General features: G+C 43.4%; 2 protein-coding genes across 4 annotated transcripts; one reads left to right on the forward strand and one right to left on the reverse strand.

The window, feature by feature from the left end:
• Positions 1 to 33: 33 nt before the first annotated feature.
• On the forward strand, positions 34 to 19,818 carry myo1ha (myosin IHa). Of its 3 annotated transcripts, none has more exons than XM_046841390.1 (33): positions 34 to 161; positions 300 to 435; positions 10,008 to 10,163; positions 10,346 to 10,461; positions 10,618 to 10,816; positions 11,123 to 11,203; positions 11,307 to 11,486; positions 11,679 to 11,777; positions 11,869 to 11,982; positions 12,066 to 12,137; positions 12,216 to 12,335; positions 12,431 to 12,498; positions 12,675 to 12,780; positions 12,926 to 13,006; positions 13,201 to 13,292; positions 13,487 to 13,581; positions 13,810 to 13,856; positions 14,007 to 14,087; positions 14,378 to 14,483; positions 14,609 to 14,726; positions 14,911 to 15,024; positions 15,137 to 15,213; positions 15,356 to 15,424; positions 15,509 to 15,593; positions 17,431 to 17,593; positions 17,697 to 17,780; positions 17,930 to 18,023; positions 18,217 to 18,272; positions 18,410 to 18,545; positions 18,620 to 18,690; positions 18,885 to 18,982; positions 19,116 to 19,215; positions 19,561 to 19,818. In XM_046841390.1, the coding sequence occupies exons 2-33, from the start codon at positions 316 to 318 to the stop codon at positions 19,585 to 19,587; spliced, it is 3,225 nt and encodes a 1,074-aa protein (XP_046697346.1). In that variant the 5' UTR covers positions 34 to 161; positions 300 to 315; the 3' UTR covers positions 19,588 to 19,818. The 3 variants fall into 3 exon arrangements, with proteins under 3 accessions (XP_046697346.1, XP_046697348.1, XP_046697347.1); XM_046841392.1 differs by having other exon boundaries at positions 300 to 381; XM_046841391.1 differs by lacking the exon at positions 34 to 161 and having other exon boundaries at positions 296 to 435.
• Positions 19,819 to 19,897: 79 nt separating this feature from the next.
• On the reverse strand, positions 19,898 to 23,118 carry kctd10 (potassium channel tetramerization domain containing 10). Its single transcript, XM_046841394.1, has 7 exons — positions 23,005 to 23,118; positions 22,027 to 22,240; positions 21,761 to 21,930; positions 21,569 to 21,655; positions 21,432 to 21,484; positions 21,150 to 21,345; positions 19,898 to 21,045 (listed from the first exon to the last, which is right to left on the reverse strand). Exons 1-7 carry the CDS (start codon positions 23,005 to 23,007, stop codon positions 20,827 to 20,829), a joined length of 942 nt encoding a protein of 313 aa, XP_046697350.1. The 5' UTR covers positions 23,008 to 23,118; the 3' UTR covers positions 19,898 to 20,826.
• Between the last annotated feature and the right edge of the window lie 3,307 nt (positions 23,119 to 26,425).

The following is a 26,425-nucleotide window of genomic DNA, read 5'->3' on the forward strand; positions in this document are numbered from 1 at the left end:
TGAGGATCTTCTGTAGTAAAGTAAGGAAGCTGTGTGTAGAAGTGCGTATCAGCTGTTACTCACGCTGTTGATTCCCAGAGGACTGTGCTGCATGTTACTCTGAAGATGGAGCATGGACGTTCCTCCTGCCACACTCATGCTACTCAGCTGTGCTGCTGCAGGTTAATAATCACACAGTCAAAATCAAGACCTTCTGCAGCTCTTTATGTTCCTTATATAAACTCTGTGTGTGTGTGTGTGTGTGTGTGTGTGTGTGTGTGTGTGTGTGTGCGTGCGTGTGTGCGCTGACCCGCATGCAGCTGGTCCTGAGCGCTCATGCTGAACTCGGCCTGGCTCGAGCGGAGCTGCTGCAGACGAGGGACATCCACCGAGGTCAACCAGGTCAGAGACTGGAGGTCACCAGGGTCCAGCTTACACAGTTCAGATACATCTGAGGTCAGGAGCCTAGAAACAAACAAATACACACACACACACACACACACACACACAGTCACAACACACATCATTTAGATTTACGAAGAGAAGTTATTCGCTTTTCAAACAGTCTGGATTTATTCATTACTATAGAAATATCTTTAGAAGCAATTAATAAACTATTTTGTTATAAAACTGCATTTATTAATAATAAAAACTGGCGTATAAATATTCTGGATTGTTCTACAGTAGAACAGTTATTACTGATAAAATAATATAAATGTCAATACATGTTTTTCTTTAGTATTAATATTACATGAATTAAAATAGAAACAAAAATAATGCAGAAAAAGAAGTCAAAAAAATTAAATGTACATTGTTTAATGGGAGCACAGAGAGAGAGAGAGAGAGAGAGAGAGAGAGAGAGAGAGAGAGAGGCCCTCCAATCCTCTCCACTTGCTCACTATTGAGCCTGATAATTGGGGTTGCTATGACAACCCTCACTGTTTTCGGTTATTTTTGCAGACACTGTAGTAACCCCCCCTCCACACACACAGTTTAGTCAGGTGACTAGCGGTGCTTGTCAGCTATTGGCTGAATCGTACGTAAACAGCGGGTCGTTTGAAACGCAGTTAACGGGGCTCGCGCCGGCTGCAACAGTTGGTCCGTCCTCGTTGAAAAATGATCACCTATTGTGTCAGCGAACGACAAAATCTGCACCACGGCACGTGGCGCTATTGTTTTCCTCCCCTCCCTCCTCCCTTCCTCCCTCCAGCCCTTGATTGTCTGTCGCTCTTTTTCTTTAACCAACCCTCTTGCATTAATCTGCTGGAATGACAGGCCTCACACAAATAGGATGCCATCTGTTTGGCTGCCCTGTTTCCACCCCGAGCTGGGCCTTACTGCCCCTCCCCCCAGGGCTGCATGGGGGCTACACATGGCCTGAGGGGGTAGATCGGGAGGAGGGGAGGGATAAATAAGGCACACTTTCTGTCTGTCACCTGAATAAATTACATCAGTGGAGAGGAGAGATTCGGGACGTGGCCTCAGGCCGCCCAGCCTGCCCTATTAAAGAGGCTATGAATAATCATCCACCGCGCACACACACACACACACACACACACACACACACTCATACAGTCGAGTGTAACTTTACACTGAAGCGCTGAGGTGCAAGCCGCAGAAATGACACCTCAACGCCACACGCAGGGATCAACAGCTGCCTGATGTTATTGTACAAAAGCCACGTCGTTGCATGACACCTGGTCATCATCATACCATCATTATATCCAATTTTCTTAATTCTTTAATGAAACTTTATACTGCAGGCTTGATGATCGAGAAACAAAGTGAAGAAGCCTCTGTGATGATTGTTCAAGACGTCCTACTGGCCATCTGTTCAGAGTGTCAGTACAGGTGCAATAACCAGGATCACCATTAACATACAAATAAATCATAAATACAAAACAAATAAATCCAACTATTTTGTGCTCCGTAAACAGATATAACACTGCTGTATTTATAAGAAAAAGTCTAATGCAGTCATTATTATAATATTTTGGTAGAAATCTATCTGAGCAATGCTGTTGTAAGTTGTATATAAATGTAATCCAGCAGTCACAAGCACAGACTGTTAACCCCCTAAACTTAATCCCAACCTGAAACTAAAACAAGCCCAGCATACATCCCTGTCCTGCATTATCCTTTATAACGATTATTCCTTTACACACACTGTTTATATTAACACACACACACACACACACACACACACACACACACACATAAAGAAATCTGCTGTCACTCCTGCACTGTTTCTGACTCCTGAGGTCTACAATTCAGCATTAACTGGAAGAAGCATCTCCTCAGAAGAGATGAACATTTCAGACATCTCATCGTAACCCTGCAGCAATTAGAGTGAAGTTACGAGTGGACAGAAGAAGGGATGATTTTATTTGCTCACTGATGCAAACCGTTAAGTGTCCCTGAAAACAAGAGGGGGGGAGGAGGAGGAGGAGGAGGAGGTAGTGCACCTCGGACCTGATGCTTTCTGACACGTCCATTCAGAGCAGAAATCATTCGCTCACTCTCTCGCTCTTTTCACAAACCGCCCGATTCAGTTTACACAACAAAACCAGGAAGAAACGATTTACAGAAATAGATCAGTGAAATGTTATAGTTCTGCTCTCTTTATATCACAAACATTACCTCATTCTTACTAAAGTATGAGTTTATTTTCAAATCTGCTTTTGAGAAACGTTTTTTATTACAAAATTATTATTATTATTATTATTATTATTATTATTATTATTATTATTATTTTAGTTTAAAATAATTGAATTTTTTAAGGCAAAAAATAATTCTGTTGAATCAGAAATTAGTTCTTTATACTAGGAATCATTTTAGACTGAAATGTAACAGAGGAATAAAAAAGAAAAGTCAGTATTTACCTGTAGTCCTCCGCCGAGGTCTGATTATGTCCTGAGTTTGCCATCAGACCTGACATTCTGTCTGTACAACCAGCTTCAATCATTTCCTAACACAACACACACTGCACATTAACATACCTTCTGATACACTCTTCTGAACACTCGGGTTATTAAAACGTCTCTGAGAAACGTGTGAAATCTTTATCAGCATTAACACTTTAACACGTAAACAGTTTTTGCTGGTAATTAGATCATATTAATATTACACAAGTCTCAGGTTCAATAATCTGCTGATCACATTAATTGAATAATATTTTCTGCAGGTTAACAGACGTGTACATAAAATCAGAAGATAATTAAGAGGATCTGCAGAGAGACACAGGGTGGAATCTGATCTCTGATCCTCTAATAACAACCTGACATTCACCTGTCAATGATCTCTAACATTACTATTACCATCACACACATCTGATACCATTCTGACTTTAGATGTAATACTGAGGTGATTCTCACCTGTTTTGCTGCAGTGGAATGAGGAGAAAGTGTGATGTGAGCTGAGAGATGTAGAAGTTCACCTCTCCCGGTCCCTCAATCCGTTTTTTTAAATTTCCCTCTTCATTCACCCTGTTCTGGGACAGAGAGGCTCTGCACATGCGCAGTGCTCTCACTCCCGATCCGGCCGGAGAGCCAGTCGTGCGCATGCGCAGTGTGGTGTCCCAGGACAGTACCGTTGAGCCGCTGAGCGACGCGCATGCGCAGTGCGATGGAAGGGGGAAAAAAAGACGCGCAGCTGGTGCGGCTGTAATAACTTTCCTTTCCCTCTGTATTAATCAGCAGAATTTCACACACATTAATTATATTTTAGCCTTCTAAACATCCACACTGATCCGAGTTACTTGTTGCTCTCTCTCTCTATTTTCTTAAAAATAATAAATAAAACAGAGATGCGTCTTCTTGTGCACGCGCACTTTGTTGTCGGTAAATCACGGATTTTCGGTCAAGTTTCGTTTATAACCCTTTATTCCTTCTTCTTCAGATTCTTCTCCTGTGTAAATCTTTTGTCTCCTGTAAATCCACTCGTGTAGCTAATCCGTGTACCATCAAATAATATCAAACAACTGCAGATAAAAACTCCTGAGATTATTCACGCGCTCCGTGGCGGTGTGGTGCTGGTGTGTGGTGTGTGGTGCCGGTGTCGGTGTGTGGTGCTGGTGTCGGTGTGTGGTGTGAGCTCGGCGGTGTGTGGTGTCAGTGTGGTACTTTAACAGGTGTAAATGCGCGCATTGGGCGCCTCTGTCACGGCGCGCGCGCTGCAGCGGGAAAACGGGCGCAAAGTGGCGGGCGGTCATTCAGAAGAGCACGAGCCCTAACAACACACACGTACACACACACACACACACACGCGCACGCGCGCACACACACACTTGTACACACCAGTCTCAAAAAGAAAACACCAGTGCAATTAAATATGTGTATTTATATAGGTATTTATTCCTGAATTACTGCGCGCGCGGGACTCAGTGCACACTGTTCTGGATGTGGAGCGCGAGCTCTGCATTTATTATCTATCCTGTAGATTATAATATATTACAGTATTGTTTGTATTACAGTATTGTTTGGTAATATATATGACATTAGTGTTGAATATGATTGTAAATCAGGTGGTGTGTTTTGTGCCAGATCAGCTAGTTTCTGTGATGGAGAATAAACGGAACCGGTTTCAACTCCTCAGGGAAGTGCACGTTAATTGACTTTAGGACCTTGGGGAGTTTACAGATGGTGAATCCGCCACGTCACAACGATCAATGCGGAGTAACGGACACAAAGGAAACCCGTCCTGAATCTCCTCTTGGTCCTAGCGCCTCCATTTCCCTGTTCAAAGTTTCTGTAGAATAATAGAGACATATAATAAAGTGATTATTAAACATAATTAAGGCTAAAAGAAATGTAAAAAATGTTGGTGATGTTGGATAATTTTTCCGGGGCATAAAAAAAAATAAATGTGTTATGTTAAAAGACCTTGACGTTTTAGCAGATTGTATTTATTGTATACATTATTTATATTATTATTTAGCTAATAGTGACACCAGTATAAATGACTAAAATGTCCTGCATTAAAAGGTGAAAGTGTGATTATGTGTAGAGGCATGACCAATAAAACTCTGGCTGTTTTGCAGCAACTGTTTTTATTTAATTCTGTAAAGTACTCTCTGGAGTTTATACACTAACCAAGAGAGAATGACTACATGCATTAAAATGTGTTAGAAATAAAATGAGAATGGGAGGAGATTTGATCTGAAATTTTCCAACACCTTGTGGAAACAGATTGTTTTGAGCAAAGGTGGGCTCTACCCAGTATTACTACAGTGGTCCTAATCCAGTGCTGTGAGTGTACATATAGAGGTCATAGACATGAAACAACACAATACTCACTAGTTTATAAATAATGCAACACACACACACACAGGAGCATACAAGTGAAATAGAGCAGCTAAGTGATGTAATTGTGTTTACAGTAGATGAGATTATAAGTGTGAGATCACAGATGTACAGTATTGGGATGTTATCAGTATGGGATTATAATAGTTTGTAATATATTCCCTCAGGCAGGAGGGGATGAACTGCATCACCAGTATTTGTGTGAAGATTAGAGAATAAATTCTCATATTAATTGTTCTGGTTGTGTAGGTTGTTGCATCCATTGATTAGATGTAAGAGTTTTGTCCGACTGGTTGTGTGTCACATTTCCCCTCTGCTTTAGTTCCTCTTTAGAGACATCACCAGCAAGGGGTCAATAATAGGGTCGTCCCCTTGACCCTGTTGAAGACCTTTGGTCACGTCCACAAGTCACATTAAACCCTCATGCCACCAGAGAGACGAACTTGTCAGTTCTGTCATCATTTTTATAGCCCGTTCCTCAGCCCCCTGTGGTGTGTATTCGCCGCATGTCAGAGCCGGTTGTCTCTGATCTCTTTTGAAGATGACGCCACGCACACGCGTGACAAGTGTGACGGTGAAACATCTGGAAAGAATTTGCTTTCAATAAAATTTCTGCAACATCTAGTGAACAATAGACAAATATTCATCATCGGAGAGGAACTACAACAGGCACATTCCGGGAACGCTGATGGGAATGAGCGTGAGGACTTCTCATGAGAACGAAATACCCAGCAAAGAAAACAAAGATTTGGAACAAGAAGCAGATCAGAAAGACGAGAGGGAGATGTGGCTGGATTTTCGGTGGGAACGCAGCAAAGCCTGTGTCATAATATGCTCTTATTCTCTGTTTGGAATCTCTAATGAGAGAATCAAATGCTGTGACTCATGTGTAATGGGATTTGCAGAGTCTCGTGCGGTACCGGGGCGCAGCAGGCGGCTCAAAGCCTGTTAAGGTTGGACAAGCATTACAGGCCTGGAGGGGTGTGTGAGGTGTGAACTACCCCCTGACAGCACAGTTTGGCAATGGGACAAATGTGATGATGGAAAGCTGCAGATAAGCAGATTGAAGAAGAAGGTCTTCTTTCAGTCATCAGCGCTTACTGTTGGGAATGCTTATAATATCTCATAACCTTGTGTCAAATGAATTTCCTCAAAAAACATCTGTAGCAGTTACTGTACTAGAAGTGCAAGATCTCTCAAACTATCTGACAAAGGAACTCAAAGAAAAGACCACTCTAATGGTGATGTCTAACTGTGGTCTTCAGCATCCTGAAGCTTAAAGACTGAAAAATACAAAAACATGCCTGTGAGTGGAGCACCTGAGACTGAAACTTCTCAGTAAAATCATACGAAGGCAGATTTCAGCAGAGCAGAACATTGTTCTTCTTTAATGAACCGAAGTGTCCATATTCTCCAGATGATGAATTTTGCAGTTTTTATCCCTGAGGAGGAGGTCTCGTGAGGTCTCGTTAACCCTTCTTCTCGATACTGCTGAATCGTTGAGTGATTGGGTGTCACTGCATTTCGCTAATCACAGATCAGTAAGTAACCGGACCTGTAGCGCAGTGGCCGTGGAGGAGAGGCTGCTCAGAGGGAGTGGAGGGAACTGCTAGACTGGTTTAGATGGATTGTGTTTCTGTATCTTTGTTGCACCCAGTAGATTAGGAGACACCCAGTTAAACACTGAACAAGATCTGCTTGCCTGCAACCCCCATTCCTACCAGGCCATGAATGATTTAGCATGCCGACTCTGTAGCTCAAGCATCTGAGTGCTGAGACAGGTGTTCACATGTTCACACCAGCTCTGGGCTGATGCTAACTTGAGGACCGGAAGACTGAAGTTGTGGAAAACTCAGCAGCAGGGATATTTGAAGTTGGACTTGATGATACTGGACTTCACCAGGCTACAGGAACACATATATCTGGAACTTTTTGTGGATCATATGAAGTGAGAAAACTTCATTAGGTTGATGTTTTGTTTTCTATGGATCACAGTGTGACCACGGGCCGTTCTGGAGATTCTGTGGTTCTGCAGAACACTTAGGAGTGGATTCTGAGTCGTCCTTCTGTGGCCCTCACTAGAATGTAGACTAGCCGGTGTGTCTATGTGGCACATCCAGTGGAGCTTTAGGGAGGATTAGGAACAAGTAGCCACTGGTCCATACAGCAGCTGAGATGCAGGTATACCTGGAAGGATGTTAAGTATGTTGTGTGTGTGCCCATATAGCACTGTTTGTGTCCAGATGTTGTGTTTTGTTGCAGTGTGTACACTTAAATGAGTCTGAATTGCCCATAATCAAGTGAATCTTCAGATGCTATTGGAAACTGACTGGATTTACACAGTCCTCGTCTTTCACATGAATTACACATGTGGATCTCTTTAATATCGTCTGCTTTTACAGCTTGAGAACATATTTTACTTCACAGCTTGATCACCTCAGTCTGTCCCATATGATCACGAGTCCGTAAGACGCATCCCTGAAGGTTTAATGCCCACTTTCTTCAATAAGAACGTAACAGGATCCCACAGGTCACTTCAGGAGATCCTCTCATAGATAGTGTTTCTTCCTCTTTGGCCTAGCCTACTTTAGAAAATGAGCATCTCTCTCTCTCTCTCTCTCTCTCTCTCTCTCTCTCTCTGACTCTTTCTTTCCCTCAGATGAGGTCATCTCCACTCATCTGTGACAGATACCCTACACTAGGCTGAAGAACCATCTCTTAATTAAGACACTTTACCACTGTGCCACAGCACCTGATCTGATCTGATCTGATGTGATACTGCTGTGATTCAGATGATGAACTTTTTCATGTTCTGCTGGTGTTTTCTTTTTGGAATGTTAAAAAAATCGATGAAATCCCACAGCAGTTGGTTTGCACGTGGAACGTTCTCCTGAAGACCATTCCGAGTCTCAAGATCAGGGACATTTTCGGTCCCTTCTGAACTCTTCGGAACCAACTTTTCCTTCCGTGCACTCTATGACACGGGATGTGCCACATGCTTAAGTGTCCCTTCTCTCTGTTGTTCCATTGTTCTCCTGTTCAGTACAAGTTCAGCCTGTTCCCATGTACCACTGATGGAGAGAAAGTGGAGAAAGTGTGGGGGTGTGGGAGTTCCACCCTCTTCACAATAATCGCAAGACCCAGATTAGTTCTGACATCTCAAATGGGGGACCTTCAATGATATTGTTCACCTGCCTCTTTGGCTTAGACCGAGGGGTGAACTGGGGGTGGGGTGTGTTGGGGTCGATTCTGAGGGCACTATATGGATGGGGTGACAGACATGATGTGTGTGTGTGTGTGTGTGTGTGTGTGTGTGTGTGTATATGTGTGTGTAACAGCTAAAATGATTGGCTGACAGGTGAGAGGCAATAACACTAAGCAATTATAGGCTTGGTGTAGTGTTGTTACAGGTCACAACCAAGACAAACTCAAGCACACACACACACACACACACACACACACACAGTTCCTGAACTTTGGGATTGTGTAGTCCATATTACTGTGCTGCTCATAACAAGTCTCCATTGTTCGGCTCTAATTGGACACGGACCGTTACAGCACTATTTAGTCTCAAGAAGGCCTCATTTCAGAGGCTATGATCAGACAAACACAGGGAACCCTCCCTCCTTCACTCCCTCGCTCCCTCCCGTCCTCCCTCGCTCCCTCACACCCTTGCCCTCTCCTCTTTCTCCGTCCCTCCATCCTGCTCTTGCAGCCCAAATAGGCCAAATCTTCTCCTTTGTCCACAGACTGGCCAGTGTGAAATTCACTGTGACGTTAAATGTTTTCTAATGAATAAATTGTGAAAGGATATGCAGAGGGAATATATGTAATGGAATGTAGACTGCATTTTAAAAGCTTTTTCATTGTCCATATTTTTCCCTCCCTCTTTTTTTCTTCCAGGGGAATTTACAGGACAAAAAAAAAAAAAGTAAAAAAAACGTCTCCTTTCAGAAAAGACCTAATGAGGATTGGGTGTGTGAATTTGGAGCAGGGATTCAGGAGGCCTTTGATTCTTCAGATTAATGTTTTTTTTCTCCCTTATTATAATTTGAAAGTCAAATAACTTGTGGTTCTCAGCGTCGAGGGGAAAAAGAAGACATGAAAACCAACAGGAGAAAGGGATATAAACGAGTGTAGAGAAGAGGGGTTTTTTCAGTGGATTGTAAAGGTTTCTTTTTTCTCTTTGCTCTTCGATGTTTGAGCCTCTGGAATCATGTGAACGGATAAAAAAACAACATTAAACCGAAATGCATGAATATCATTTTGAAATGTTCTCACTGTTTTCTACATCGTGTGTAAAATTAAACGTACCCATGTGCTTTTTTTACAGTTATAAATGTTCTAGAGTGTGTTTAAAGACCACTGAAGTGAAGGTGATGTGATACTGAGGGTTGGTTCATATGAGATGAAGAGTAAATTGTGCTGTCAGTCATACAGACCTGAGTGGTGAAGGTCACTGTAATTGGATATCTCATTATAGCACATATACAATAGAAAGTCTCTCTAACATCCTGTAGTTAAACAGTGGGAGGTTGTGCGGTTGGATTACCACCAGTTGTATGATGACCACGTGTGTGTCAGAGTGTAAGAGCATCGAATCCTTTGTGCCACTGGTGAAAAATTCAGGATGAATCTCCTCCAAGCTGGTGTACAGTTTATATGTTGATATTCATCCTGGTCTAAACCTAAAGCAGAAATAAGGCGTGTGTTTTCTGTGATTTTCAGAAAGGAAAAGGTAAAGCACGTCAGTTGGACCTGGAGAGGGCGCTGACCGCCAGAGACAGAGTCGGCGTCCAGGACATGGTGCTACTCGATGCCCACAACAGCGAGACAGCCTTTCTGGACAACCTGAAGAAACGCTTCTCAGAGGACTTGATCTACGTGAGTTTGGGTTGAACTGAAAACCTCTTGAACTCAAAGAGCAGACTTTTCCCTTCACTCTGACGTCATGAGACGGGGACGGGATTAGGATTAGGATTAGATCACTGCGGTGTTCTTGTCTTTAAAATGTGCAGTTCTTCATGATTTATTGTTTCATTTGTTTTTTTTTGTTTTTTTTAAAGACTTACATTGGAACCCTTCTAATCTCAGTCAACCCATATAAAGAGCTGGACATCTACAGCAAGAAGCACATGGACCTTTATATGGTGGTCAACTTTTACGAGCTTCCGCCTCACATGTAAGACTTTCACATGTATATTCTATTCTTATCTTCTCTAAGAGCCAAACCAGTCGACTCATCATCGGTGTCACAGGTGTTCTTTAGACCTCAGCAGAACCCATCATGCAGCCACAATCTCCACCTCCTTATGCATTACCTTCTCCCTCGTTGCAGCTACGCCCTGGCGGATAACGCCTACCAGACCATGCTGGCGGAGGCCAATAACCACTTCATTCTGATCTCTGGAGAGAGCGGGGCTGGTAAAACCGAAGCCACTAAGAAGATCCTGCAGTATTACGCCGTTAACTGCCCCAGTAGCTCCCTGCTCAACTCGGTCCGGGACCAAATGCTCATGTCGAATCCCATCCTGGAGGTCAGATCTTCTGCTTTTATAGTAAAATTACGGTGTGGATGTATATTGGGATACGAGAAGTCATAATTATTATGAATATCCTGGTATAGATAGTGACCTCATGGCAACTGCTACAACATTTTATTGTAAATGTGGATGAAACTATTATTAAAGAGTAAATATCTCCTATAGCTTCACTGTAAATACTGTGTGTCAAGGAGTCAGGAGGAGCTTCCACCTGAGATTAGTGAATCATTCCTAGTAGAACCATTGAGTTCAGGCTGATCAGCTTCTCATCTTTATCATTTCATAAACTGTTCCTCTCAGGCTTTTGGGAATGCCAAAACACTGAAGAATGACAACTCCAGTCGCTTTGGAAAGTACATGGACATTCAGTTCGACTGCCAGGTCAGAGAAGGTTTAAACACACACACTGTAGATCTCATATCTAACCTATTATTATACAGATAATAAGTGACATTTGGAAGGTTTTGCTCATTTCTTGTGGTAGGGAGATGCAGTTGGAGGTCACATCCTGAGCTATCTCCTGGAGAAGTCACGCGTGGTCCATCAGAACCACGGCGAGAGAAATTTCCACATATTCTACCAGCTACTGGAGGGAGGAGACGACAACCTGCTGAGACAGCTGGGCCTGGAGAGAGACACGCGCCACTACAGCTACCTGCTACAGGTAACGCATGGAAACAACATCTGGGGCTCCAGGTTGATGGGTTATGGCGTATTTAAAAAGAACAGCTGTAGTGCAGGGAGAAAGCTGATATCAGATAAATGATTAAACAGAAGTCTTGTTCTGTAAACTAGAAGAGATTTACCAGGTAGTAGTCATGTTACCGTCGTTTACGTTACTGCTCTCCTCCACCAGGGTGAGTGTGCTAAAGTCAGCACCATCAACGACAGGAACGACTGGAAATCAGTGAAGAACGCCCTCTCGGTCATGCACTTTGATCTCAGCGACATCCAGGTGAGAACATTGGTGATGTGCAGCAGGAAACAGAGTTTCAGGATATAGGACTGTGTGTGTGTGTGTGCACTTAACATCTGTGTATCTGTAGCATCTGTTTGGAATCATTGCAAGTGTTCTTCACCTGGGGAACGTCCAGTTTGACAGAGACACCAGGGGCAATGCTGTTCTTAACTCTAACGCTGAACTGCGCTGGGTCTCAAAGGTATAACAGTATCTTACACACACACACACACACACACACACACACACACACATGCTAATGAAAGCTTGGTGTGTTCTGTGCAGCTGACTGGGGTCCATGTGCAGGTTCTTACTGAGGCTCTGACCTACAGGAAGATCGAAGCCAGAGCAGATGAGGTAGTGCTCCAGCTTCTTACACATCTCCATGACTTTTATTAGCAGTAGTTATGAACACTGTAATGGTGTGTGTTCCAGGTTCTGTGTCCCTTCACTGTGGATCATGCCGTCTACGCCAGAGACGCACTGGCTAAAGCCATTTATGGACGCGCCTTCACCTGGCTGGTCAACCGCATCAACGAGTCCCTCGAGAACCAGGTCAAGAGAAGAATGGAAAATGAATGAATATGGAGAACGATGTTGGCTGTTCTGTCAGAGGTTCTCAAACAGTTTTATTCTCGTGCTTATTTCAGGACTCGTCCAGAAAGACGGTTATTGGTCTGCTTGATATTTATGGATTTGAGGTCTTCAGTGTGAACAGGTACTTTTTGTGTCCTGTGGTAATAATAGAATAAATGACTGGAGCCACTGTTAATGACCTCCAGAGTTCTTACACTGCTGTTTCACACAACCCTGTTCATTATTAACATGTTCACAGCTGCCTCTGTGTGTGTGTGTGTGTGTGTGTGTGTGTGTGTGTGTGTGTGTGTGTGTCAGTTTTGAGCAGTTTTGCATTAATTATTGCAATGAGAAGCTGCAGCAGCTGTTTATCCAGCTGACACTGAAAGCTGAACAGGAGGAGTATGAAGCTGAGGGCATCGAGGTAACACAAGTCCATCTTTATTCCCAAGTGCAGTAGAGCGCACGTCTGATCCTTCAATCAAAATACTTATGACTGATAGTGTGTGTGTGTGTGTGTGTGTGTGTGTGTGTGTGTGTGTGTGTGTGTGTGTGTGTGTGTGTCTCAGTGGGAACCTGTGCAGTTCTTTAATAACAAGATCATCTGTGACATGGTGGAGGAGAAGCACAGAGGCATCATCTCAGTACTGGTACAGAACCTGCAATCAGTACAGTAGTTAAGAAGACCATGATCACAGCCACTTGTTGCACAGGAGCACATTGTATCTTCTCACGTTCTTCTTCCAGCTCTTAATAAGCTCCATTAGATGTGTGTATGTGTGTGTGTGTGCATGTAAATAGAGCGATGGATTGATCTCATTATCCTTATTGTGCTCTTATCGAGGACGAGGAGTGCTTGATGCCAGGTGATGCGACAGATCTTACCTTTCTCGAAAAGATGGAGAAGAAAATGGGAAACCATCCTCACTTCATCACGTGAGTGGAAATAAAACAGGTGCCCAGGTTTTCCCAGGAGCTCTAGGTGAGGGCACTTGGAACAGGCAGATGAGGTCTTTGGTTCTGGTTCTGCAGGATGTTTTTCTCCACTTGCACTAGATCCTTTCTAATATAATACTAATACATTTCCGAGTCATGAACGCTGAGATCAGTCATTTTCTGTTGAATAACAGACAGAAGTTGGCTGATAAAAAAACCAGCAGGACTCTGGAGAGAGGCGATTTCCGTCTGCTTCATTATGCCGGTGAGGTGACGTACTGCGTCGTGGGTAAGACACGTCACATTCAACACTTCTTCACCTTTTATTGAGTGAATCTCTGTGCTAGTTCTTACAGTTAGAGTTAGTTATGGAGTAGTGCTCTATAATGTGTCTTATTTAAATCCCTTTTTAACTACTGAGATAACATGAGACGTTGATTCCAGCTTTTTGTTCTTTATCTCGGACGTTCTGTCACTCACATCCTCGAGCTCTGAGCTGTTTGTCTTCTTCTGACAGGCTTCATAGACAAGAACAATGACCTGCTGTACAGACACATTAAAGAGGTGTGTACAGAGGGAATTCAGCTTGGCTCCGCCCACTACACAAGCATATACACTATACAGGGGCTGACCTCCATCAAGAGATAAAGAAGTTCTCTCTGTGTGTGTGTGTGTGTGTGTGTGTGTGTGTGTGTGTGTGTGTGTGTGAGACAGGTCATGCGACAGTCGAAGAACTCTATAATGCAGCAGTGTTTCTCCTTTGATGAGGTGGACAGCAGGAGAAGACCCGAGACGGTGAGACCCTGACAGGTGTGATGAATGAGACGCAGCCAATCAGAGATCAGTTTTAAACCCATCACCACTGATGGACTTGGATCTTTGGAGCAGGAGCTTCTTCACCATTATACTACATGATAAATACTGTTATAGAGATATTTTCAAAACACGATTATTGACGGTCTCTAAGACATGATTGTGTAATAGGAGTGTGTTCTCTGGTGTAGCTCCTCTGTGTTTTATCCTGATAAATACAATCTGCTTCATAGCTGTGAAATAAACTGAAATCAGTGTGAATGTGAACGCAGGTCGCGACCCAGTTTAAGAACAGTCTACAGGGACTGGCTGAGATCCTGATGGCCAAAGAAGCCTGGTACGTTCGCTGCCTAAAATCCAACGACAACAAGCAGTCAGGTCAGATATCACACACACACACACACACACACACACACACACACACACACACACACGCGTATTAAATGCAAAGATAATAGTATTATTTGTAATTAGTGTTTACATGCTACACTTTATCGATCTAGGAAGGTTTGATGATGTATTGGTGAGGCACCAGGTGAAGTATTTGGGTCTGATGGAACACCTGAGAGTCCGGAGGGCCGGCTTTGCATATCGGAGGAGATATGAGGAATTTTTAAAGAGGTATTCTGTAACTATAATATTGTATGAACTTTAGAATATTCTGTGCTTCTGTATTTAGATATAAATCCTCAGTATTTAGTCCCAGTGTGTGTCATGTAAATCTGAAGTAGAGATTAAAGATATATTTCAGAATATGATGATGATGATGTTGAGACTCTGAAGTGTGTTTATGGTGATGCTGCAGGTATAAACCTCTGTGTCCTGATACCTGGCCACACTGGAGAGGGGTTCCTTCTGAGGGAGTGGAGAGACTGGTGCAGCACCTGGGCTACCAGCCTGATGAGTACAAGATGGGCAGGTATTACACACACACACACACACACACACACACACACACACACACACACACACAAGTGACAGAGATGTGTAAAAAAAACATCTAAATCTTTATTCCTGTGTGCTGTTTGCAGAACTAAAATCTTCATCCGCTACGCCAGGACTCTGTTTGCCACCGAGGACGCGTATGAGCTGTGTAAACACGAGCTGGGTCAGTGGAGTAAGAGTTCAGAGAGACGGCTCTTCTGAGCCAGTGGGATGTTTTATACAAATTCAGTTAACACTATTATATATATGTGTGTGTGTGTGTGTGTGTGTGTGTGTGTGTGTGTGTGTGTGTGTGTGTGTTATAGTCGCAAAGATCCAAGCCAAGTACAAGGGATACCGCACTAGAGGAGAGTTCATTAAACAGAAAGAAGCAGGTACACACTTTCACTGTAATGGACAGTAAACATGAATTCTTAATAGTCATATGACATCATCAAGGAATCTCTTTTTATCATCAGCTACTAAGATTGAAACATGCTGGAGAGGAGTTCAGGCTCGGAAAGAGCGAGAGAGACGAGCCTGGGCCGTCAAAATCATCAAAAAGTGAGTGACACACGAATGTGTAATGAAATGAAAAAGTGAAAAACACCCAGTAAATTTGTTGTAACAGGAACTCCAGTTTATAAAACATGTAGAAATCCTGGAGTGTGAACTGTTCTGAACTCAAACACACTCAGATACTTACATTCAATTCACACTGTTTTGTGTTGTCTGTTTGCACTGTGTTTTGTCCTGCACTGTTTGTACTCGGTTTACACTCGAAGCACTTGTGGCCAGGACAACTTACTTTAGTCCCTAGATCTGTGTTGTGTGATGTAGCTCTATGTTGTGTGATGTAGCTCTATACTGTGTGAAGTAGCTCTATGTTGTGTGTGTGTGATGTGGCTCTATGTTGTGTGATGTAGCTCTATGTTGTGTGAAGTAGCTCTATACTGTGTGTGTGATGTGGCTCTATGTTTTGTGATGTAGCTCTATACTGTGAAGTAGCTCTATGTTGTGTGTGTGTGATGTGGCTCTATGTTGTGTGATGTAGCTCTATACTGTGTGAAGTAGCTCTATGTTGTGTGTGTGTGATGTGGCTCTATGTTGTGTGATGTAGCTCTATACTGTGTGAAGTAGCTCTATGTTGTGTGTGTGTGATGTGGCTCTATGTTGTGTGATATAGCTCTATACTGTGTGAAGTAGCTCTATGTTGTGTGTGTGTGTGATGTGGCTCTATGTTGTGTGATGTAGCTCTATGTTGTGTGATGTGGCTCTATGTTGTGTGATGTAGCTCACGCTGTGTGATGTGGCTCTATGTTGTGTGATGTAGCTCTATGCTGTGTTATGTAGCTCTATACTGTGAAGTAGCTCTATGTTGTGTGTGTGTGATGTGGCCTTATGTTTTGTGATGTAGCGTTTTACTGTGTGATGTAGCTCTATGTTGTGTGGTGTAGCTCTATGTTGTGTGATGTAGCTTTATGCTCCTTGATGTAGCTCTATACTGTGTGATGTAGCCCTATGTTGTGTGATGTAGCTCTATACTGTGTGATGTAGCTTTTTACTGTGCAATGTAGCTCTCGCTGTGTGGTGTAGCTCTCGCTGTGTGATGTAGCCCTATGTTGTGTGATGTAGCTCTATGTTGTGTGCTGTAGTTCTATGTTGTGTGCTGTAGCTGTATGTTGTGTGCTGTAGCTGTATGTTGTGTGATGTAGCCCTATGTTGTGTGATGTAGCTCTATGTTGTATGATGTAGCTGTATGTTGTGTGCTGTAGTTCTATGTTGTGTGCTGTAGCTGTATGTTGTGTGATGTAGCCCTATGTTGTATGTTGTAGCTCTATGTTGTGATGTAGCTCTATGTTGTGTGCTGTAGCTCTACGCTGTGTGATGTAGCTCTATGTTGTGTGCTGTAGTTCTATGTTGTGTGCTGTAGCTGTATGTTGTGTGCTGTAGCTGTATGTTGTGTGATGTAGCCCTATGTTGTGTGATGTAGCTCTATGTTGTATGATGTAGCTGTATGTTGTGTGCTGTAGTTCTATGTTGTGTGCTGTAGCTGTATGTTGTGTGATGTAGCCCTATGTTGTATGTTGTAGCTCTATGTTGTGATGTAGCTCTATGTTGTGTGCTGTAGCTCTACGCTGTGTGATGTAGCTCTATGTTGTGTGCTGTAGTTCTATGTTGTGTGATGTAGCTCTATGTTGTGTGTTGTAGCTCTATGTTGTGATGTAGCTCTATGTTGTGTGATGTAGCTTTATGTTGTGTGATGTCTATTTTATGCATTATGCATAACACGCTCTATGTACTATGATCTTCCCTCATGTTGTCTGGAATAATATTAGATTAGAAGTAGAGGTTGCTAGGTTTTGATGTGTCGTATAGTGTTGTTTTTGTGTTTCTGTAGATTTATTAAGGCGTACCTGACACGTGGCGAGGCGAAACCCACTGATAACTCCGAGTACCTGGCGTTTGTCAGACAGAGCTACCTGAACAGACTGAAGAATAATTTACCCAAAACAGTTTTGGATAAAAGCACATGGCTCACTCCTCCGTCTGTAATGAGAGAGGTAATAAACATCTCACCGTACTGCATTAACCACAAACTGAACATCATTTCCATCGCTTTATTTGTGTCAGCGACACGGACAGAGCTGTTTTCTACTCTTGCAGGCGTCGGAGATTCTGCGGCGTCTGCACACGCGCTTGTTAGTGAGGAAGTACGTACGAGGGGTCACGCCTCAGAGGAAAGCGCAGGTTATAATGATATTAATAACAACTCTTTATAAAACACATTTCAGACCAATTTCATGCAGACTGTAAAACTGTATAACAAACAACATGACATACACAAACTTTATAACAAATATAATCTTACTAATGTGATGATCCTTTTCTTCTGTCAGCTGCAGCTGAAGGGGGTCACCAGTGGTATTTTTAAAGGGAAGAAGGAAAGCTACCCTCAAAGCGTGGCTGTGCCTTTTGTGGACACCAGGATCAGTGAGTAAAACACCTGTAACCATCTTCATCATCATCATCATCACTGTTAGTGTCTTCAGCAGTCATTTTTATTACACAATGTCAGAATCCCAACTGATTTTTAGTTATCATGAAGCATTATGAAGCCTCATGAAGCATTATGAAGCATCATGGAGCATTATGTATTAACATGGCGCCTCATGTCTCCCTGTAGGTGAGCAGGACATTAATGAACGTGTCCTCCAGATAGTAAAACCAGAACGCATTAAGGTACATTTATAAAAGTGTGTCCTAATGAATCATACTGGCTGTGGAAGTAAATCTTCTTATCTTCTGTCCACTTTTATATCTTGTTTATCTGTTCATCCATACCTTTTTCCTCTCCTCTACTGTCTCTGTCTCTGCAGTACAGTGTTCCTGTGGTCAAATATGACCGGAATGGGTTCAAACCCAGACCCAGGCAGTTAATTCTCACCCAGGTTGCACTTCACGTTGCAGAAGATGTCAAGGTCAAACAGAGAGTGGAGTACGTCTCCCTCAAAGGTGAGCTGTGAACCATCAGCGTCCGTACTGGACGTGTCCTCATTTACACACTGAGATTTTATTGTGCTTTTCAGGTGTTTCTGTCAGTAACCTGGGAGACACGTTCATGATCCTCCACGTGGTGTGTGACGGCCCCAAGCAAAAGGTACCAGGTTTCTCCAGACTCTACACTCTAGTGCACAACTAACTTTAGATCCTAAAAATCTAATAACAAAAAGACATCTACGAGCTCCAAATCCATTTTCTCCATGGTGGATTTACCTGCTGCACCACATCAGGCTGAGATGAAGCTGTAACGTGTAGCAGAAACTCTATTTAAAACCTCCTGTTCTCCATTAGGGAGATCTGATACTTCAGTGTGATCACCTCTATGAAGTTTTGACCAAGCTGAGCGTGCTGGCGAAGAAGCAGAACGCCATCAATGTGCTCCAGGCGAGGTAAGGAATCTGATGTCACTTCCTGTCCGGTATCTATAAGTGTGCATTAGGAAGATCAGAAATTATTCAGTTAATTCTGCAAATTAAAATGATCTATTAATTATGATTGTCTAATTATTCATTTGATGTTTAGTATAAAGTTTGAGGTTAATGGAGGTAAGGAGAACTTTGTGGACTTCAGCACCGGACAGGAAGCCACAGCGTACAAGGAGAAAAATGGCCATCTGATGGTGGTGAGTGAATACGGTCTCGCGACACAATTAATAATATTTAAATCGAATTACATCCAGGAATAATAAAGGGAATAATCTAACTCGGATTTTAATATATTCCTCCATATGCTAATAAGCCACATGAATAATTCATGTTCATGGAAAATATTAACACATCACTGATTGTTCCTGATTAATCAGACTTTACTGAAAACGATTTCAAATCACAGGTTTACATTTTTATATCCGTGATAAAAGCAGGTTATAAAGTTTGTGTAATAAGTAAAATTATAATAACGTTTGGTATTCAGTAGAACCTCAGATGAATGGAATTGTAATGTAAAGCATTGGTCTGGTTTATTTCAGGTCACACCCAGACTGAGGTCCCGGTGATGTGAGCAGTGAAGAAGTTCAGCTTCTCCTAAACACACAGTTCAGCCCATTTGTTCCATTTGTTCAGGTTTTTAACTGATTTTAATTCCCAGTACTCGTATTTATTACATTGAAATATAGATCTGTAGAAAACTTTCACACGACCACAACCTTCTCACTGGTTCATGATCAATCCACAAATTATAATCATAGGTCTTAAAACTAATATCTGGAGATTCCTGCACCTGTAACACGAAGAAGCCATAATGTACGCTAAGGTTTTATAAATCAACGTACAAAACGCAGAAATAAACGAGAAGCACATCAAAAGAACTTTATAGAAATATTTATTTGTAGTAAGCAGTGTATAAATATAATTGTATGTAAAACATGAAGTCATGTGCACATCTGTACAAACATCTCTACACAATACAGATTACATCATGTGCCTTTAATAAAACTAGTGAGAGAACACGTGATCACGTGTTTCAACTGAAATACTACAGAACACGCAGCTGATCTCGGATCCGCTTCCATACTGCAGATAAAACAATGACATGGAGTAACGTTTCTGCTGATCCAGGAACAGAGTGGGGAGAACGAGAAGAACGTTCCTTCAGCAGAGTTTAGATACCTTACTGGTTCACACTCATCCCTTCAGCTGGGCAGAAACACAGAGAACATGCTGCCTAAACACCACACAGGGTCATGATGCACTTTCCCTCATCTGCTGCTCAACACAGCAAAACGAGACTATGCTGCCCTCTGGTGGACAGGGTCACACACTTCACTCTTTCCCTCCATCTCTATTCTCAGAGTTTAAAACACATGGAGAGCAGGATACTCATCAAAACCTTCATCATCTCATCATTTTAGATCTACACACTGTCTGATCACAGCTCTGAGCGTGTGGTGCTGCTGAGAGTACACTCCTCAAATCCTTCTGCTGTTCAACTTCATCCCTGTTCAAATACACCATCAGTCCACAATGAGCTCCATGTGATGAGAAGATGAGAAGAGCAGTACGCCGGGGATGGAAGAGGAACCGCATGTGGGACGCGAATCAAGCATCAAGTGATCATGACTTCAGTTAGAAAACGTAGGAGGAGTGGAAACGGAGCTCTCTGAACGTCACGTCACCTCTCTCTCGCTCGTACACAGTGTGGAGAGAGAGAGAGAGAGAGAGAGAGAGAGAATGGGGGGGATGGTGGAAGGGTGTAATTAAGGCACAGGGGTTGAAGGTAAAACAAGCTTTGGAGGTCACTGGTGGTGATGCGTGCGATCGTCAGGTCTCTTGACGTGGATCCTGCGCACGCGGTCCACACGCTCGCGCTCGTCGTCCTCATCCAGGTGGTGCGAGCGTCCCGCGGCGCCCCCTGTGGCCTCCAGCAGCGCGTTGTCGGGCCCGCGGCCGTCCTGACACTCGTACAGCAGGATGTTCAGAGTCTCCTCGTAGATCCGCGCTTCCGGGAACTCCACCTGAGTTACAGAAGTTCAGTAGAAATGACACATAACCACCTTCACTCCATCAGAAAATAAAGCTCTGATGAGATCTAACAGACTGGGAACACGAGACTCGTTACCTTGGTCTGCTTCTTCTCGGTAGCGTAGACGATGGAGGTGCAGCACACCTCGGCGATCTTCCTGCCCTGACCGTAAAACGACCAGCAGCAGATCTCGTCTCCGATCACGTCCTTGATGAAGAGCACGCGGCCGTTAAAGCGCAGAGAGAGCTTATCAAACAGCTCGATGTTCTTCAGCATGTTGTCGTCCGAGTTACTGAGACACAGAGATCAGGGTTTAACGTGAGGGTTCTCTCACACACGCACACACACACACACCTCAGTTCTACAGCACACTCTCACCTGGTGTAGGAGTATTTATTGTTGCTTCTGTTGTACAGGAGTTTTACTGTGGGCTGGAAATAAACACATCAGTACAGAGAAGAAGGACGTGTGCAGTAATGAAGCGTATCAGCGCAGGGTTTTACAGGAGGACGTACCTTATTCGAGGTGGCGATGAGCTTCTGCTCTTCTTTAGGTGACGTCACTAAGGGCACTTTACAGAAAGGCTCGTAGGCGTCTTTGTTCTAAACACAGGTTATGGAGTAAATTACAGCTCTGTGTAAACGTGTGTTAATATGGACGTGTTGTATGCAGGTGTGTGTGTGTGTGTGTGTGTGTGTGTGTGGTACCTGCAATGCAGCCTGACACTCGTCCACTAAACCCTGCACCAGGTAGTACTTGGCTTCAGCCAGCAGCTCCTCGGTCTCCCTCCTGCTCTCAGGCAGAGGCACCACGCCGTCACGCAGGTAATTCAGGACGGTGCCGAAGTGTTTCCCACATCGGTCAATCAGGATCCAGCCTGAGGGGCAGAGATACGGTGTGTGTGAGAGCAACATCTCCTCCACACCACGTAACTGCTGTGTGTGTGTGTGTGCGCTGGAGTACAGAACATTACCTTCACTGTCTGTAAGAACCTCCATACGGCCGCTGAACATGGCCTTCAGCATGGTGTCCTGCTTGGTGAGGGTCTGCATGGTGGTGTAGTACAGAGCACCACCCACGTTCAGCTTCACGTACTTGGAGCTCGGACTCGACCCCTTGAACGAGGTGGTCCGGGTCGTCGCAGCCGGCACAGCCGAGCTCACAGCACTCTCTCCTGACATCTCTTCCTGTCTCACACACACACACACACACACACACACACACACACACACACAGTGAGAGGAAACCTAGAATCTCACAGACAGACTGTCTGAGGCAGGAAGTTGAGGAGGATGTGACGTAACAGCTCTATCATGTGTCTCTCACTATATAACATCTGATTACACAACTATATACAGGTTTAACAAAAAATATATACTATACCATTTACTCAATACCAATAAACACGATATCGCGCTTTTTCACATATAAATCATATCTTACATTTATAAATGATTTATTTCAGTGTTCTGTTTACAGAGCGTCATAACAAACCCATAATTTACCCGTAAACACGTTTACCCACCCGTATTCCGACAAGCCCCGCCCTCTTCTCCCCGACATCCACACGCGTCACTGAGCTAAACTGTTCGCTGATTGGTCAGTTCCCTGTCACGGTTTAACTCTCAGCCAATCATCACTTAGCAGGCGGGATTTAATACAATACAGGTAGAGGGAAAAAATGAGCTTTTTTTAAAAATAACGGGAAAATCCACTACATAATTTATCATTAGATTATAGAAACATCATCACGCGCTTTTCAACATAACAAGACCGCAGGCGGCGGTTATTAATCCGATTATGAAATAAAACGCAGCTGCTCCGAACCGCGAACACAAAAAGATTTAAACCGCAAGAAAACGCGTATAAACATCTAATATACTCCCGCAGTCATGTGACCACGTGTTTACTGTCCGGTGTGAAATAAAAGCGATAAACACGGTGATTTTACCATAGAAATCCTTCCCGACGCTTTGGGCCTGGAACCTGCCTAGGATTAACCACTTCCGGTTACAGACTGAGCATGCGCACAAGCGACACTTCAACAGTGACGTTTCTCCTTGTCTCGGTGACGTCATCACGGGTTCTTTAATAAAGAAAATCTCGATTATATGAAATCAAGCAAAATATCTGTATTTAATGTGTGTGTGTGTGTGTGTGTGTGTGTGTGTGTGTGTGTGTGTGTGTGTGTGTGATGGACTGTGTTAGTAGTTACATATATAGAAAATAAATATAAGTATTTTTAAGTGATTCTTGAAAATGTATCTTTTTTGCACTTTAGCGTTGGAGGTCCAACCGCTTCAATGTGAAGAAGAAACAGCAATACTACAAATATGTGAGCTCTGATATGTTTGTGTATAAAATAACTCATATTTGTCACCAACATAGTTATAAACACAACACAACTTATATATAAACACAATAAAACGTGTATAAACACAACACAACTTATATATAAACACAATGAATCTTGTAGTGAAATGTAAAACTGATCGTTCGCTCAGAAACTTGTGCTGTAGTTAAAAGGAAGTAAAAATATAAAATAAGTGAAAGTGTGAGAAATAGAAGAAGATATATATATTATTTAACGATAAAGTGGTATTTAAAAAATAACGCAAATATATTAGTAAACTTTAATGGCGTTAGACCTGTTTCTACACGGAGGACTTTGAGAGATGCAACACTTAAGGACGTAGCGTCACGCGCACACACACACGCACTTTACTATACAAATTAAATCATAGTTTTTTACTTGGGAATAAGAATAATTAAATAAAGAAATGTGTTATTACAGAACGTTTATATTCTGCTATCTAATATTTTATAAACCGTGTGATAACAAATCTAGAATTCTAAACATTTCGGGTCCGGGTTTTACATTTAACATGAGATGTAGTTTTTATACCGTTTCTACCCGGAGCATTTTGTTTGGTGCACTATTGACGGATGGAGCAAGTTTTCTTATTGGAACTGATAATAAATCTTCTTCTTCTTTCGGCTGCTCCCATTAGGGGTCGCCACAGCGGATCATCCTTCTCCATACCCCTCTGTCCTCTACATCTGCCTCTATCACACCAACTACCTGCATGTCTTCCCTCACCACATCCATGAACCTCCTCCTTGGCCTTCCTCTTTTCCTCCTACCTGGTGGCTCCATCCTCAGCATTCTTCTACCAATATAATTCATGTCCCTCCTCTGCACATGTCCAAACCATCTCAATCTCGCCTCCTCACCTTGTCACCAAAACATCCTACATGCGCTGTCCTCCTAATAAACTCATTTCTAATCTTATCCATCGTCGTCACTCCCAACGAACACCTTAACATCTTTAGCTCTGCTACCTCCAGCTCCACCTCCTGTCTTTTACTCAATGCCACTGTCTCTAATCCATACAACATCGCAGGTCTCACCACAGTCCTATAAACTTTCCTTTCATTCTTGCAGATACCCTACTATCACAAATCACTCCTGTCACTCTTCTCCACCCACTCCACCCTGCCTGCACTCTTTTCTTTACTTCTAACACACTCTCCATTACTTTGCACTGTTGACCCCAGGTACCTGAACTTCACCTTCTCCACCTCTTCTCCTGCAACCGCACCACCCACTGCCCTCCCTCTCATTCACACACATGTACTCTGTCTTACTCCTACTGAGTTTCATTCCCTTCTCTCCAGTGCATATCTCCACCTCTCCAGGCTCTTCTCAACCTGCTCCCTACTCTCACCACAAATCACAATATCATCTGCAAACATCATGGTCCAGGAGACTCCTGTCTGACCTCGTCCGTCAACCTGTCCATCACCACTGCAAACAGGAAAGGGCTCAGGGCCGATCCTTGATGCAGTCCAACCTTCACCCTGAACCAGTCTGTCGTACCTAATGCACACTTCACTGCTGTCACACTGTCCTCATACATGTCCTGCACCACCCTCACATACTTCTCTGACACACCTGACTTCCTCATACAATACCACAACTCCTCTCTTGGCACTCTGTCGACGCTTTCTAAATCCACAAATACACAATGCAATTCCTTCTGTCCTTCTATACTTCTCCATCAACATCCTCAAAGCAAATAAGGCATCTGTGGTGCTCTTTCTCATCATGAAACCATACTGTTGCTCACAGATGGTCACCTCTTCTCTCAGCCTGGCTTCCACTACTCTTTCCCATAACTTCATGGTGTGACTGATCAATTTAATTCCCCTGTAGTTACTGCAGGTCTGCACATCTCCTTATGCTTAAAGATCGGTACCAGCACACCTTCTCCATTCCTCAGGCATCCTCTCCCTTCCAGAATCCTGTTAAACAATCTGGTTAAAACCCACTGCCATCTCTCCTAAACATCTCCACACTTCTACCGGTATGTCATCTGGTCCAACCGACTTTCCATTCTTCATCCTCTTAATGGCTGCTCTCACTTCCTCCTTACTAATCCTATCTACATCCTGCTTCACCAACTCCACATCCTCCAACCTTCTCTCTCTGATTTTCCTCATTCATCAGCTGCTCAAAATACTCCTCCACCTTCTCAACACACTCTCCTCACTAGTCAACACATTTCCTCTCCATCCTTTATTGCTCTAACTTGCAGTACATCCTTCCCAGCTCGGTCCCTCTGCCTGGCCAATCGGTATAAATCCTTTTCTCCTTCCTTAGTGTCCAACCTCTCATACAGCTCCTCATATGCCTTTTCCTTGGCTTTCGCCACATCCCTTTTACCTGCTGCCGCATCTCCTTGTACTCCTGCCTACTTTTCTCATCACTCTGTCTATCCCACTTCTGTTTTGCCAACCTCTTTCTCCTTATGCTCTCCTGCACTTCCTCATTCCACCACCACGTCTCCTTGTCTTGCTTTCTATTTCCAGATGTCACACCAAGTACTTTTCTAGCTGCCTCCTCATCACTCCTGCAGTAGTTCCCCAATCATCTGGCACCTCTTCACCACCACCAAGCCCCTGTCTGACCTCGTCCCTGAACCTCACACTACACTCTTCCTCCTTCAGTTTCCACCATCTTATTCTTCTTTCAGTCCTCACTCTCCTTCTCTTCTTCTTCTTCGCCTCCAAAACCATCCTACAGACCACCATCCGATGCTGTCTAGCTACACTGTCCCCGCCAACACCTTACAGTCTCCAATCTCCTTCAGGTTGCATCTCCTGCATAGCACATAGTCCACCTGTGTGCACCTTCCTCCACTCTTATACGCCACCCTATGATCCTCCTTCTTCTTAAAATACGTGTTCACCACTGCCATTTCCATCCTTTTAGCAAAATCTACCACCATCTGCCCTTCCACATTCCTCTCCTTAAAACCATACCTACCCATCACCTCCTCATCACCTCTGTTCCCTTCACCTACATGCCC

This window comes from Silurus meridionalis, chromosome 27, assembly GCF_014805685.1.
Source record: "Silurus meridionalis isolate SWU-2019-XX chromosome 27, ASM1480568v1, whole genome shotgun sequence".
Classification (NCBI taxonomy): Eukaryota; Metazoa; Chordata; class Actinopteri; order Siluriformes; family Siluridae; genus Silurus; species Silurus meridionalis.